This window comes from Molossus molossus, unplaced genomic scaffold, assembly GCF_014108415.1.
Source record: "Molossus molossus isolate mMolMol1 unplaced genomic scaffold, mMolMol1.p scaffold_m16_p_4, whole genome shotgun sequence".
Classification (NCBI taxonomy): domain Eukaryota; kingdom Metazoa; phylum Chordata; class Mammalia; order Chiroptera; family Molossidae; genus Molossus; species Molossus molossus.
The window spans coordinates 79862960-79878805 of NW_023425377.1; the positions used below are offsets into that span (position 1 = coordinate 79862960).

Below are 15846 nucleotides of genomic sequence, written 5' to 3' on the forward strand. Positions count from 1 at the left end.
GTGGTAATCTGTTACAGCAATAACAAGAAACTCGTATAATGGGTCTGAAGCAGAGAAACTAACTTAATAAGTGGCACAAATAACTCCTATTTCCAATCTCATCCTTCATGCAACAACTGTGAACGTCTCATATACTCTTTCAACATGACTCTGCTCCTACTACAACACATCTTGGAGCGATTTGACCTTTTTCAGAGAACAACACCTTAGTGTCTTTGTGTCTGAAATATAGCACTTTTTTCCCTTTTTTAAAATAGCACTTTTTGGATAGACGATATTCTGAATTTTTATCCCAAACCTTAAGCATCCATTTGCAAAACATAAGGAGAGTTGATTTTTGCATTCCTTATGAAGGCTTATATTAATTAAAATTGCAACCCAGTGAGAAGGGAGGGAACACTTTTAAACTATTATGAAACTTTTCAAAAATACAAAATATTCAAGGAATAACATTTTGAATACTCATGTATCTACTGCTAAGCTGTATGGAATCCTATCACTTCACCATACTCTGTCAAATTTCTTGAAGGAACAAAAACATTATAGATAGAATCGAAATGCCCTGTGTATTACCTCCAGGATCCTATTCCTCTCCATCTCTTCCCAGAGGAAACCATATTCACAAGCATGATGTTTATTACTGCCATGCCATACACAGATCCATAAACTATATATAACATTACCATCCCTATATTCAAGTGTTATAAATATGCTATTATCCTATACATACTCCATAACTGGACTTTCTTATCCTTCAAAACTGTTTAGGCCAATGGAGGAAAAAAGGGGGAACATCTGTAATACTTTCAACAATAAAGATTAAAAAAGAAAACTGCTTAATGTTAAATCACAATATATAAGTTAATGTAATAAAATAAAATGCCGAAAGAAATTAAAGCAGAGAATGCACCTTCCAAATTATCAGAAAATAAATACGCTCCTCCAATACAAATAATACAATAAAAAATAAAGAGAAAAAGAAACTTCAAAAATAAGAAAAATGACATAAAATGTTAACAGAATTAAAGCCAAAAACATTACACCAAAAGAAAAGGATCCTAAAACATAATCCCTCTGTATGTTAAAAAGAGAGATACAAGAAATTTAAAAATTTGAAATTGCCCTGGCCAGTTTGGCTCAGTGGCTATAGCCTAACATAAAATTTGAGAGCCATGCCCTGGCCAGTTTGGTTCAGCGGTTAGAGCGTCGGCCTGTGGTCCTGAGAGACCCAGGTTCGGTTCCCGCTAAGGGCGCGTACCTCGGTTGCAGTTTGTCCCCGGCCCTGGTCGGTTGTGCGGGTGGCAGCCACTCGATGTGTTCCTTTCACATCGATGTTTCTCTCTCTCTCTCTGTTCCTCTCTCTCCCTCCCACTCTACCTGAACAAAAAATGGAAAAATGTCCTCAGGTGAGGATAAAAAAAAAAAAAAAAAAAAAAAAATTTGAGAGCCATTGTTTAATAAGATTGATTTAATAGACAAGCCAGATTCTTAATCACAAAAGCTGAGAACCCATCTGCTTTTCAATATCTACAAAATACTTCTAAACCTCAATAACTTTCAAAGATTCAAAACAGTAGAAACATTCTCAAACTACAGCATAATAAAAGAAGAAATTCAATTTAAAAAATAAGGATGAAGAGTGTGAAAATCCTACAATTAACATCACACTCTATGGTGAAAGACTGAATGATTTTCCCTAAGATCAGAAACAAAGCAAGGAAATCTGTTCTCAACACCCCCATTCAACATAGTACTAAAGGAGTAAGCCTGTGAAATAAGACAAGAAAAATAATTTGTTTTTTTAAAGATGGGGAAAGAACATTTAAACACCCAGAAGTTTAAAAAAGTATATTCTCTCTCAAAATACTTTTTAGTCAGAGCAATTAAAACAAAACTGTAAAAAAAATTTTTTTTAATGATCATAAAACGACATGTAAAAACAGAGCTAAACTTAAATTCTCCTCTGGTTAAATTCCTCATCTTGATTGCTGCAATGATTCACATCTCAAGTTAAATTCAGACCCTCAGAAAGGCCCTATCTGCAGTTGGTCCCTCTCATTATCTATTACAGCAGCATTCTGTTTTTATGCTCTAAAGAATGTACCAAAATCTGTAATTATTTAATTAGAGTATTTGGTTACTTGTTTAATATCTGTCCCTGCCCCTCACTCCATCATGGATCTGGCTACAGAACATGTAGAGCTTAGTGCAAAATAAAAATTTAGGGGAGACCCTTTCAAAATTATTAATAACACTAAGATGTGTACAGCAGAGTATTAAAGCAATCACAGGACCTTTCTGAGAGCAGCCTTGGATCGCATGCCCATGAAGCCGCCCTGCTTCCTCACCACTGAAATATATGTCTGTCTTACAGCCACTGTTAACACAAAGAGTTCAGGTTCTCTATAAATACTTGTTGGCAGAGGGGAGAGATCAAAACTGAAAAACAGTGCACTCATGACACCTCTAAGTCAACTATGCCTAAGAATATGGTGAAAGCCATAGATGCTTTCCCCAGAAAGGACATCTATGCCCCAACACACACTTTGTATCCATCAACTCAGTATGGTCTACACAGACCCCAAATAAAGGATCTTTACTTTAAGGAAAAACAACCATATTCATGTGATCAGGTCCCACTTAAATTAAAGGGCACTTGACAGGCAACTTTCCTCTTTATCTCCAGGGAAAGGAGAAGATTCAGATGAAAATGTCTTCTGAGGGAGAATTTAGAAAACACAACTCGCCCTGGCCAGTTTGGCTCAGCGGTTAGAGCATCGGCCTGCAATCCGGAGAGACCCAGGTTCGGTTCCCACTAAAGGCACGTACCTCAGTTGCTGTTTGTCCCTGGCCTCGGTTGGGTCATGTGGGTGGCAGCCACTCGATGTGTCCCTTTCACATCGATGTTTCTCTCTCTCTCTCTCCCCCTCCCACTCTATCTGAACAAAATATCAAAAAAAAATGCAAAGAATGTCCTCAGGTGAGAACAAAAAAAGAAAACACAACTCCTTTGTATTCCTCCTTTCTAATGTGGCATTGACTTTGTGCAGGTTGCTCAAATTCAAATCCAGATTCCACTACTTTCCAGTTGTGTGACTTTGGGCAAGTTACTTTATTTCTGTTTCCCCTTCCTACTATTTCATGGGTTGTTGAGAAGGTTAAATGAAGAAACATAAGTGCTGGAGTGGCACCAGGAATACAGTAAGCACCAATAAATGTTAATAATAGCAGTGATGATGTGTATAGCGCCCTTGGCCTATACTATGGCAAGTACACCTGACAACTAAGACTTTTCCCAGGCCACCAAAGGTCATTCCACCTCTCCCTGTCCCAAATCCTTCCGCACTGTATCCCCATCATCTTGGTGTCCACTATCCTTCCTAACTGATCAATGAAACTGAATATCCCTTGGTGTTGTTTGATTTTTAATTATTGTCAAAATGATACCAGCATGCCCTGGCCAGTTTGGCTCAGAGGTTAGAGTGTCAGCCTGAAGACTGAAGGGTTGTGGGTTTGATTCCTGGTCAAGGACACCTGGGTTGCAGGTTCAATCCCCTGCCCCAGTCGGGGTTGTGCGAGAAGCAACCAATCAATATGTCTCTCTCACATTGATGTTTCTCCCTCTCTCCTGCTCTCCCTTCCACTCTATCTAATAAAAAAAAAAAAAGGAAAAATATTTTCAGGAGAGGATTAACAACAAAATGATACCAGCAATTGCAAATGAAATAGCAAAAAATCACATATAATCCCATAACCCTGACCAATAAACTGTTCATTTCTGCATATCTCTGTCCAGCTTTTGCCCATGTATGTATATATTTCAACTTTACTGGATAGAACTACATATACTATATTACACCATATTTTTCACATTGCACCCAAAACACTTTCTGTCTTAACATACACTCTGCATTGCTATAGTAGGGTGTGGGACAAGTCAGGACCTCACTAAGTGACCAACAGCATTGGAATAATTAAGTAAAATATTGAATAATTATTGAAACAAAAATATTGACAACTGAGCCCTGGCTGGGTGGCTCAGTTGGTTGGAGCACTGTCCCATGCACCAAAAGGTTGTGGGTTCGATTCCCAATCAGGGCCCATACCTAGATTGTGGGTTTGATCCCTGCTCAGGGTGCATACCAAATGGGAGGCAACTGATCAATGTTTCTCTCTCACATTGATGTTTCTCTCTCTCTAAAAAAAAATAAATTAATAAACAAGTATGTCCTTGGGTGAGGATTAAAAAAATTTTTAAATTGACAACTGAAAGTAGAAGTTGAAACAGAATACCTTTTAATTTAATAACTCAATGGATATGATCATTCTTACAAAAATCCCATTCCATGTTAGTATTCCCATTTATTGATCTTTTCCCAGAAGGTGGAACTCATTGGGCATAGCTCAGTGGCAATTTCCCTCATTAAAAGGCCCCTCTGGGATCTAAATCTCAGGGCTTTCATTCAAGAATGTGGCATGAGCCGACTTTTTTTCAAACAGGACATGAGAGGGCAATGTCTAACCATATTTATTTGGTAGAGTGCTAAAAAAGTATTTTACATGACAACAAACAAGGTCTAAAATGCAATAAAGTGGCTGCTCTTACAGAAAGCTCTCCCACAGTCAATGATTTTATATGTTTTTTTTTCCTAGTGTGGGTTTTCTGATGTGTGATAAGGGAAGAACTCTGGCTGAATGCCTTTCCACATTGATTACATTCATAGGGGTTCTCACCAGTGTGAGTTTGCTCATGCTGGTTAAGTGATGAGCGGTCGCTGAAGGCCTTCCCACACTCATTACATTCATAGGGCTTCTCACTGGTATGTGTTCACTTATGCAAGATCAAGTAAGAACTCTGGCAGAAGGATTTTCCACAGTCTTTGCATTTATAGGGCTTTTCCCCTGTGTGAATCCTCTGATGTTGGGTAAGAGATGAAATCCTGTTGAAGGCCTTCCCACATTCACTGCACACATAGGGCTTCTCTCCAGTATGGGTTCTCAAATGTCGAGTGAGAGTTAAGCTGTGCGTAAAAGTCCTCCCACATTCCCGACATTCGTATGGTCTCTCTCCTGTGTGAATTCTCTGACGTTCACTTAGTGAATGCCTCCAGTTAAACAATTTCCCACAATGAAAACATTCATAGGGCTTCTTCACCATATTAATTTTGTTATGTATTGTAAGAGTCATATCATCATTAACTGATTTCCCACGTTCTGCATATGCAGATGTTTGAGTTCTTTTGTGTTTTATAAGGGGGCAATTTTGGCTGAGGTCTTTCCCACATGCAATATTTTCACAGGGTCTCTGGTCTGTATATCCCATCTGATGATGGTTTAAAAATGGATTAGCTACCAAACATTTAATATTTAGGTCACAGTCATGGAAGTGTTTTCCTACGGAAACTCCCTGTGATAAAAGAAGGTCTGTGCTCAGATTACAGTTTTCCCCAATTTCATGCCAGGCAGTAGCCTTTTCTAAAGCAAATGCCTTTAACTGGATGTATGCCACTTGCCTCAAAAGCCTTGGGGATCTTCATGGTTCTCCTCAAGTTGACCACAGCCCCAGTCTTCTCTGGGGAGCTTTATAATATTCATACTACCAGGTGGTTCTTCCTGTAAAACCACCTTCTTGTAAATGAAATCTTGACTTTTCAGTCCAGTCTCCTGATCTGAAATTACTTGAGGGGGCAAAAAAAAAGAAAAAAGAATACAACTTCTAATTGAAGAATGGTGTGACATATGTACTTCCAAAATATACAAGGCATATGTGGACTCATGGTCAAGTATTAGCTTTCAACAAGAGGGAAGGACAGGAAAATGAGAGATGGATCAGTAAGCTGATCTGCTGAGGACAGGATGCAGTGTAAAATGTTTGACAATGGTGGAAAATAGAGAAAACATAAATGTAGAAGGAATTGCTCTACAAAAAAGGGGATAAGAATGACAGAGAGAAAGAATTATCAAGAAAAGAGAGAGGAAAGAATTGTAATTAGAAACACAGGTAGAATGGCTTCACACACCAAAAAAATGGTAAGTTCTTTTCTCTGAACCCAAGAGGGGGAGGAGGCAGTATGTGAAAGAACATTGCTGGAGGATGAACTGAAGGTATCTGAGAAAGTGCCACCAAGAACCTAGGCTTTCTCCTTCTACAATTAGGGCCTCTGTGGAGAGATCTCTGACATAGTCCCCAAGACACTGCCTCCATCCCAATGGCTCACGTCTGACTGGTACTCACCTGAACAGGAGGCTTGGGAAACTCTTTTTCCCCCCATCAACATGGCTTATCCTTGCTCCAAGTGGGAAGAAACCTGTGGCCAAAAGAGTGAACACCCTGTCCATAGGAAAAGACTGGTGTCTTGAGAGATTTGTGCTGGGGAAAATGTACCATCCTTGGTGGCCACATCAATACGTTGGTTCTTCAAAGTTTCTGAAAGAGACAAGAGCATGCTGAAGAAGTGGCATACTGATCCAGCTAAAATTTTATTTTCCAAATAAAAAAACTGTGCATCTTACATTTCCCCCAGAGACATAAAAATGGCTAGCCAACAAGCCCATGAAAAGATGCTCACCATCATGTTACTAGGGAAATGCTAATCAAAAACACAATAAAACACCAAAAAGATAAACAATCCAATTAAAAATGAGTAGAGGACCTGAATAGACATTTCTCCAAAGAGAACATACAGATGGCGAATAGACACATGAAAAGATGCTCAACGTCTCTAATCATCAGGAAAATGCAAATAAAAACCACAATGAGATATCATCTTACACCTGTCAGAATGGCTGTTATCAAAAAGACAAAAAATGACAAGTGTTAGGGAATATCTGGAGAAAAGGGAACCCTTGTGCACTGTTGGTGGGAATGTATATTGGTGCAGCCACTATGGAAAATGGTATGGAGTTTCCTCTAAAAATTAAAGAATAGAACTACCATATGACCCAGCAATTCCAATTCTGGGTAGTTATCTGAAGAAATCCAAAACACTAATTCAAAAAGACATGCACCCCTATATTCACAACAGCATTATTTACAACAGCCAAGATATGGAAGTAACCTAAGTGTCCATCGATAGACAATTGGATAAAGAACTGGTACAATGAAATATCACACAGTCATAAAAAAGAGTGAAATCTTGCCATTTGCAACATGGATAGACCTTTAGGGTATTATGTTAAATGAAACAAGTCAGATGGAGAAAGACAACTACCATATGATTTCACTTATATGTGGAATCTAAAGAACAAAATATCAAACAGAAACAGACTCATAGATACAGAGAACAAACTGATGGTTGCCAGATGAAAGGGGGATTGGGAGCCTGGGTAATAAAGGTGAAGGGATTAAGAAGTATAAATTGGCAATTGCAAAAGAGTTAAGGGGATGTACAAGTACATATAGGGAATATAGTCAATAACACTGTAGTAACTATGTATGGTGTCAGGTGGGTACTAGAATTATCAGGGGAACACTTCGTAAATTATATAAATGTCTAACCACTATGCTGTACACCTGAAACTAATATAATATTGAATGTCAACTGTAATTTAAATATTAAAAACTATTTAAGCCCACAATCAGATACCACTCATACCTATTAGAATGGTTATACTTTTTTTAAGATAAAATAAAACAGAAAATAAATATTGGAGAGGATGTGGAGAAATCGGAACCCACATACATTGCTGGTAGGAATGTGAAATGGGGCAGCTGCTGTAGAAAACAGTCTGGAGTTTCCTCAAAAAGTTAAATGGCCCAGCTGGTGTGGCTCAGTAGATTGAGCATCATTCCATGGACTGAGAGGTCCCGGTTCGATTCTTTTTTTTTTTATCCTCACCTGAGGACATTTTTTTTTCGATATTTTGTTCAGATAGAGTGGGGGAGAGAAAGAGAGAGAGAGAGACATCGATGTGAAAGGGACACATCGAGTAGTTGCCACCCGCACAACCCAACCAGGGTCGGGGACAAACTGCAACTGAGATACATGCCCTTAGCGGGAACCGAACCCGGGTCTCTCGGGACCGCAGGCCGACGCTCTAACCGCTGAGCCAAACCGGCTAGGGCCCGGTTCGATTCTTGATCAGGGTACACGCCCAAGTTGCAGGCTCAATCCTGAGTTGGAGGCGTGTGGGAGGCAACCAATCAATGTTTCTCTCTCACATCAGTGTTTTGTTCTCTCTCTTTCCCTTCTTTTTTCTCTAAAAAAATAAATGAAAACATATATTTTTTTTGTTAAACCTAGCCCTGGTCTGTGTAGTTCAGCTGTTTGGAACACCATCCCATACACCAAAAGGTGGTGGGTTTGATTCCCAGTCAGGGCACATACCCAATTTGTAGGTTTAATCCCCGGTTGGGGTGCTTGTGGGAGGCAACCAATCGATGTTTCTCTCTTGCACAAATGCTTCTCTCTCTCTCCCTTCCTCTCTCTAAAATCAGTTAAAATCCTGCTACTTTACTGAATTTATTTATCAATTCTAGAAGTTTTTCATGGAATCTTTAGGGTTCTCTGTATACAGTATCATGTCATCTGCAAATAATGACAATTTTAGCTCTTCCTTTCCAATTTTTATGCCCTTTATTTCTTCTTCCTGTTTGATTGCTGTGGCTAGGACTTCCAGTACTATGTTGAATAAGAGTTGTGAAAGCAGACATCCCTGTCTTGTTCCTGATCTAAAGGGGAACACTTGTAGTTTCTGCCCATTGAGTATGATGTTGGCTGTTGGTTTGTCATATATGGCCTTTATTATGTTGAGGTATGTTCCCTCTATTTCCACTTTGCTGAGAGTTTTTATCATAAATGGGTGCTGGATTGCCCTGGCCAGTTTTGCCCAGTGGTTAGAGCGTCGGCCCATGGCCCAAACAGTTGCGGGTTTGATTCTGGCCAAGGGCACATACCTCAGTTTCAGTTCATCCCCGGCCCTGGTCAGGGTCGTGCGGAAGGCAACCAATCGATGTGTTCCTCTCACATTTATGTTTCTTTTTCTCTCTCTCTCTCTCTCTCCCTCTCTCTGCCCCCCTCCCACTCTATCTGAAGTTATTTGAGAAAATATCCTCAGGAGAGGATTAAAAATAATACTAATACTACTACTAATAATAAATGGGTGCTAAATTTTAACAAATGCTTTTTCTGCATCTATTTATATGATCAAGTGGTTTTTATTCTTCATTTTGTTTATGTGGTGTATCACATTTATTGTTTTGCAGATAGTGTACCAATCTTGCATCCCCAGAATAAATCCCACTTGGTCATGGTGTATGATCTTTTTAATGTATTGCTGGATCTGGTTTGCTAATATTTTGTTGAGGATTTCAGCATCTATGTTCATCAGGGATATTGGCCTATACTTTTTTTTTTTTTTTTATCCTCACCCGAGGATATATTTCCATTTTTTGTACAGATAGAGTGGGAGGGAGAGAGAGGAAGGGAGAGAGAGAGAGAAACATCGACATGAAGGGACACATTGAGTGGCTGCCACCCGCACGACCAACCAGGGCTGGGGACAAACTGCAACCGAAGTACATGCCCTTAGCGGGAACCGAACCTGGGTCTCTCCGGACCGCAGGCTGACGCTCTAACCGCTGAGCCAAACTGGCCAGGGCTGGCCTATACTTTTTTTTCTTTGTCATGCCTTTACCTGGTTTTGGAATTAGGATAATGCTGACCTTGTAAAATGAGCTTGGGAGTCTTTCCTCCTCTTGAATTTTGTGGAATAGTTTGACTGTTTTGTAAAATTCACCTGTAAAGCCATCCAGTCCAGGGCTTTTATTTGTTGAGAGTTTTTTTGTTTGTTTGTTTGTTTTTACTGCTTCAATTTGACTACTTGTGATTTGTCTATTCAGATTATCTGATTCTTCCTGATAAAATTTTGGAATACTGCATGTTTCTAGGAAATTATCCATTTCATCCAGATTTGTCCAACTTGTTGGCATATAGTTGTTCATACTATTTTCTTACAATCCTCAGTATTTCTTTAATGTCAGCTGTTACTTCTCTATCATTTCTGATTTTATTTATTTGGGTCCTCTGTCTTTTTTTCTTGATGAGTCTGGTTAAAAGTCTGTCAATCTTGTTTACATTAGAACCAGCTCTTGGTTTCAATGATCTTTTGTATTGTTTTTTGAAAACTCTATTCTGTATATTTTTGCTCTTATCTTTATTATTTCCTTCCTTCTACTCGCTCTGGGCTTTATTTGTTATTCTTCAAGTTCCTTTAAGTGTAAAGTTAGATTGTTTGTTTGAGATTTTTCTTATTTCTTGAGATAGGCCTTTAATGATATGAATTTTCCTTTTTTTTTTTTATCCTCACCTGAGGACATTTTTTTCCATTTTTTTGTTCAGATAGAGTGGGAGAGAGAGAGAGAAACATCGATGTGAAAGGGACACATCGAGTGGTTGCCACCCGCACGACCCAACCAGGGCCACGGACAAACTGCAACCGAGGTACGTGCCCTCAGTGGGAACTGAACCAGGGTCTCTCTGGACCACAGGCCAATGCTCTAACCACTGAGCAAAACTGGCCAGGGCTGAATTTTCCTTTTAAGACTGCTTTTCCTGTGTCACAGATTTTGGGTGTTGTGTTCTCATTTTAAATGTTTCAAGATTCTTTTGATTTCTTCCTTAATCTCACTGTTAACCTATTCATTGCTTAATAACATGTTATTTAGTCTCCATATCTTTGTGTGTTTTTCACTGATTGATTTCAAATTTCATAGTATTATGGTCAGAGAAGGTCCTTGATATGATTTCAATCTTCTTAAATTTATTGAGACTTATTTTGTGTCTGACATGTGGTCTACCCTAGAATACATTCCATGGACTCTTGAAAAAGAATGTATATTCTGCTGCTGTGGGGTGAAATGCTCTGAAGATATCAATTAAATCCATTTGATCTAGTGTGTCATTTTAAGGCTTCTGTCTCCTTGATTTTCTGTCTGCCATATCAGGTGTCAAGCCTGCCTGCTGTGGCTCAGTGGTTGAGCACTGACCCATGCACCAAGAGGTTGCTGGTTTGATTCCCAGTCAGGGCACATGCCCAAGTTGTGGGCCAAATCCCCAGTGTGTGTGTGTGGGGGGGGACATGCAGGAAGCAGCCAATTGATATTCTCTTTTATTGATGTCTCTGTCTCTCACCTTCTCCCTTCCTCTCTCTCTAAAATCAATAAAGAGAGATTCCAAAATGGCGGCAGAGTGAATAGAAGCTACACAGACCATCTCCCAGGACCAAACTGGAATTACAACTAAAATAAAGACAAATCATCAGGAAAAGGCAACAGAAAAGCAGCTTACGAGGAGCATATAACCAGGGACACTGACTCGATCCTGGTAGGATTGCAGAGGCACCAGATGGGGGTTGGGAGCCCACGGACAGCAGCGGTCTGAGTTGTGAGCAGCGCCCTCGGGGATAAACTCCCAAGCAGCTCCACAGCTCAGAGCCAGGACAGACACTAAAATAGCCACAGCCACTCACCTTGGGCTCCAGCAGAGGGTGGGCAGACTGGACTGGAACTGTGTGGGGACACTCGGGATTTGTAGGGCACTCAGAGCTGTTGCTGAGTTGCAGCCATGCAGGACAGTGGCCACATTATTCCTTCCCAAGGATCTGGGGAGAGGCAGCGGCCCCTCCTTCAGAGATTCAACCACATCGGTGGCCAATGAAATGCAAACTGAGGCTCATTAACAACCAGCATCTGCCCCACCCCCAGGAAATCCCCTTACTCTGAACACCTGAGGGAGTTTTTCATTCAACTGAGAACCCAAGGCTCTTCATGTAACTGTGACCAATAGCCTCCAGGCAAAAAAAGCTAGAGGATAACTGAACCATTCCTGGGCTTGCAACTGGGCCCAGGAAAGTAAGACTTGACAGTGGTGTTTAAAGTGGGTCCTCCCACGCTCATCCAAATCCAGCAGAGGGAGCCACAAATAGAAGAATTCCAACACCCACAGGGAAAATTTGGCAGGCTCCACTGTAATAGCCAAAAAGGTAAAACAAAGAAACAAATGACAAATGAAAGAACAAGAGACCTTTACCAAGATGAATGAGGAGCAGTTAAGCAAGTTGACAGAGCTAGAATTCAAAGCCATGATCTTGAGGAAGCTCAACAGCATGAGTAAGGGCATCAATACCATGAGTAAAGACATAGAAATGTTGAAAATCAACCAACTGGACATTAAAAACCACCAGGAAGAAATGAAGAATGACATATCAGAAATAAAGACCACATTGGAAGGTCTAAACAGCATAGTAGAGGAAGCTGAAGAATCGGATCAGTGAATTAGAAGACAGGGTAGAAAAAAATCAACCAATCAGAAAACCAAAAGAAAAAAACAATTAAAAAAACAGGAAGACAGTTTAAGAGAACTGTGGGACAACTGGAAACGTAATAATATTTGCATCATAGGAGTCCCCGAAGAAGAAGAAAATGAGCAAGTGTTAGAGAATATTTGAAGAAATACTGACAGAAAACTTCCCTAGTTCGGTGAAGGAAGAAGGCATTCAAGTTCAAGAAGCACAGAGGACCCCAAGTAAGAAGAACCCAAACAGGCCCACACCAAGACACATAGTAATTAAAATGCCACAAATTAAAGACAAAGAGAGAATCCTAAAAGCAGCAAGAGATAAGCAACAGATTACCTACAAAGGAACCCCCATAAGGCTATCAGCTGACTTCTCAACAGAAACACTACAGGCCAGAAGGGAATGGCATGAAGTAATCAAGGTCATAAAAAACAAAGATCTGAATCCAAAACTACTCTATCCAGAACTTCTGGTCAAGATGGAGGCGTAGGTAAACGCGGTATCGTGTCCTCCCACAACCACATCAAAGTTACAACTAAACTACAGAACAACCATCATTCAAAACCACCTGAAATCAAGCTGAATGGAAGTCCTACAACTAAAGAATTAAAGCAGCAGCCACATCCAGACTGGTAGGAGGGGCGGCGGCACGACGGGCTGGTCCCACAGCCACGTGTGGCGGATAAAAATCAGGAGGACACCTTAGCTGGGAAGGTCCTTCCTGAGGACTGAGGGGTCCCCGTACCATACCAGGTGCCCTGCTCAGGGTTTCAGTGCCAGGAAGAGAAGTCCCCATAACTTCTGGCTGGAAAAACCAGCAGGAACTGAGGCTCAGGGAAGCTGACGCGGCTGGGGCCCAAGGCAGCTCCTTAAAGGGCTCGCGCACGGACTTATTGGACTCTCTCCCTCTAAGCTTGGAGGGGAGGCAGCTCGAGGGGCACAAGAGACATACAGGGAAGAACTAAGCTATTTGGCACTGGAGTGAGGGCTGGAGAGGGGGCTTTCTCCGGGACAAATGTGCTGTCAGAAGCCTTTGCTCCTTTGGTGAGCCCTTCCCTGGGGCAGCAGACAGTACCATATCTGGGACTCCAGCAACCTGGCTCACACTGGTAGTTCCACCCTGGGGACTCCCTGAGGCCCCGCGCCACCCAACTTCCAGGCCCACCAAAGCTGTTCCCACTTGCTTAACCATAGGATTGGCCTGTATTGGATCCTGCTTCAAGTTTTTTCTAAATTCTTTCCAACAAGCAGCATCTGGTCTCAGCTAGCCCCATACCGCTTGTTAAGTAATACACAGAAACAAACACAGGGAGGCAGCCAAAATGAGGAGACAAAGAAACAGGTCCCAAATGAAAGAACAGAACAAAACCCCAAGAACAGAACTGGACAGCGAAATGGAGATAAGCAACCTAACAGATGCTGAGTTCAAAATACTGCTTATAAGGATGCTCAATGAACTTAGTGAGAACCTCAGTGAACTTAGGGAGGGACTCAAGAGCATAAAAAAACACCAGTCAGAAATGATGGATGCACAGTCAGAAATGAAGGAGGCATTAACTGAAATAAAGAATAATTTACACAGATTCAATAGTAGAGTAGGTAAAGCCAAGAATCAAACCATCGATTTGGAATATAAGAAAGCAAAAAACGCCCAATCAGAACAGCAAAAAGAAAAAAGAATCCAAAAAAATGAGGAGAGTGTAAGGAGCCTCTGGGACAACTTCAAGCGTGCCAACATTCGCCTCTTGGGGGTGCCAGAAGGAGAAGAGAGAGAACAAGAAATCAAAAACTTGTTTGAAACAATAATGGCAGAAAACATTCCTAACTTGGTGAAGGAAACAGACATACAAGTCCAGGAAGCACAGAGAGTCCCAAACAAGATGAACCCCAAGAAGCCCACACCAAGACACATCATCATCAAAATGCAAAAGGTTCAAGACAAAGATAGAATCTGAAAAGCAGCAAGAGAAAGGCAGCTAGTTACTTACAAGGGAGTTCCCATTAGGCTGTCAGCTGATTTCTCAAAAGAAACTTTGCAGGCCAGAAGGGAGTGGCAAGAAATATTCAGAGTGACGAAAAGCAAGAACCTACAACCAAGACTACTCTATCTTGCAAAGCTGTCATTTAGAATTGATGGCCATATACAAACTTTCCCAGACAAGAAAGAGTTAAAGGAGTTCATCACCACCAAACCGTTATTATATGAAATGATGAAGGGTCTTTTTGAAGAAAAAGATAAAATATATGAACAAACAAAATGGCAATGAATACATATCTATCGACAATGGAATCTACAAACAAAATGAACAGGCAGAACAGAAACATTCTCATAGATACAGAGAACATTTTGTTGGTTGCCAGATGGGAGGGGGGTTGGGGAATGGCTGAAAAAGGTGAGGGGATTAAGAAGTACAAATTTCGCCCTGGCCGGTTTGGCTCAGCGGTTGGAGCGTCGGCCTGCGGTCCAGAGAGACCCGGGTTCAGTTCCCGCTAAGGGCAGGTACCTCGGTTGCAGTTTGTCCCCCGCCCTGGTTGGTCGTGCGGGTGGCAGCCACTTGATGTGTCCCTTCACATCGATGTTTCTCTCTCTCTTTTCCTCTCTCTCCCTCTTGCTATATCTGAACAAAAAAAAGTGGAAAAATGTCCTTGGGTGAGAATAAAAAAAAATTTTTTTTTAAAGAAGTACAGATTTGTTGCTAGACTGACAAACCTCAAAGAGAAGAGGTTTGGGGGGGTGGGAAGAAATAAACCAAAGAACTTATATGCATAACCAGTGGACACAGACAATAGTGTGGGGAAAGGTGGGAAGGGGGCGTGTGTGGGGAGGAGGAGGTCAATGGGGGGAAAAGGAACATCTGTAATACATTCTACATTCAACAATAAAGATTAAAAAACAAAAACAAAAAACTACTCTATCCATTGTTGTTCAAAGTAGAAGGTCAAATAAAGAGTTTTCCTGACAAAAAAAGGCTAAGGGAACACATTAGCACCAAACCAGCACTGCAAGAAATGTTAAAAGGACTGCTGCAATTAATAAAACAAATAGGAAGAACAATATAACCACACTAAACAAAAATGGCAATAAATAACTACATATCAATAATCACCTTAAATGTAAATGGATTGAATGCTCCCATAAAAAGACACAGCGGCCCTGGCCGGTTTGGCTCAGCGGTTAGAGCGTCGGCCTGTGGTCCTGAGAGACCCGGGTTCAGTTCCCGCTAAGGGCGCGTACCTCGGTTGCAGTTTGTCCACAGCCCTGGTCGGTTGTGTGGGTGGCAGCCACTCGATGTGTCCCTTTCACATCGATGTTTCTCTCTCTCTCTCTGTTCCTCTCTCTCCCTCCCACACTACCTGAACAAAAAATGGAAAAATGTCCTCCGGTGAGGATTAAAAAAAAAAAAAAGACACAGCATAGCTGATTGGATAAGAAATCATGACTCATCTATATGTTGTTTACAAGAGACCCACCTCACAACAAAAGACTCACATAGGCTGAAAGTGAAGGGATGGGAAAAAATCTTGCAAGCAAACAGAAAGGAAAAAAAA

At 41.0% G+C, this 15846-nt stretch overlaps 1 protein-coding gene across 1 annotated transcript in view; it reads right to left on the reverse strand.

Moving 5' to 3' along the window:
- Window positions 1-5529: 5529 nt before the first annotated feature.
- Window positions 5530-15846, reverse strand: part of ZNF554 (zinc finger protein 554) — a 28087-nt gene continuing 17770 nt past the window's right edge. The window contains exons 4-6 of the mRNA XM_036240825.1: window positions 6386-6427; window positions 6236-6308; window positions 5530-5678 (exon numbers count right to left, since the gene is read on the reverse strand). Of these exons, the coding sequence (XP_036096718.1) occupies window positions 5597-5678; window positions 6236-6308; window positions 6386-6427 (197 nt within the window). The 3' untranslated portion in view covers window positions 5530-5596. The remainder of the gene's footprint in view (window positions 5679-6235; window positions 6309-6385; window positions 6428-15846) is intronic.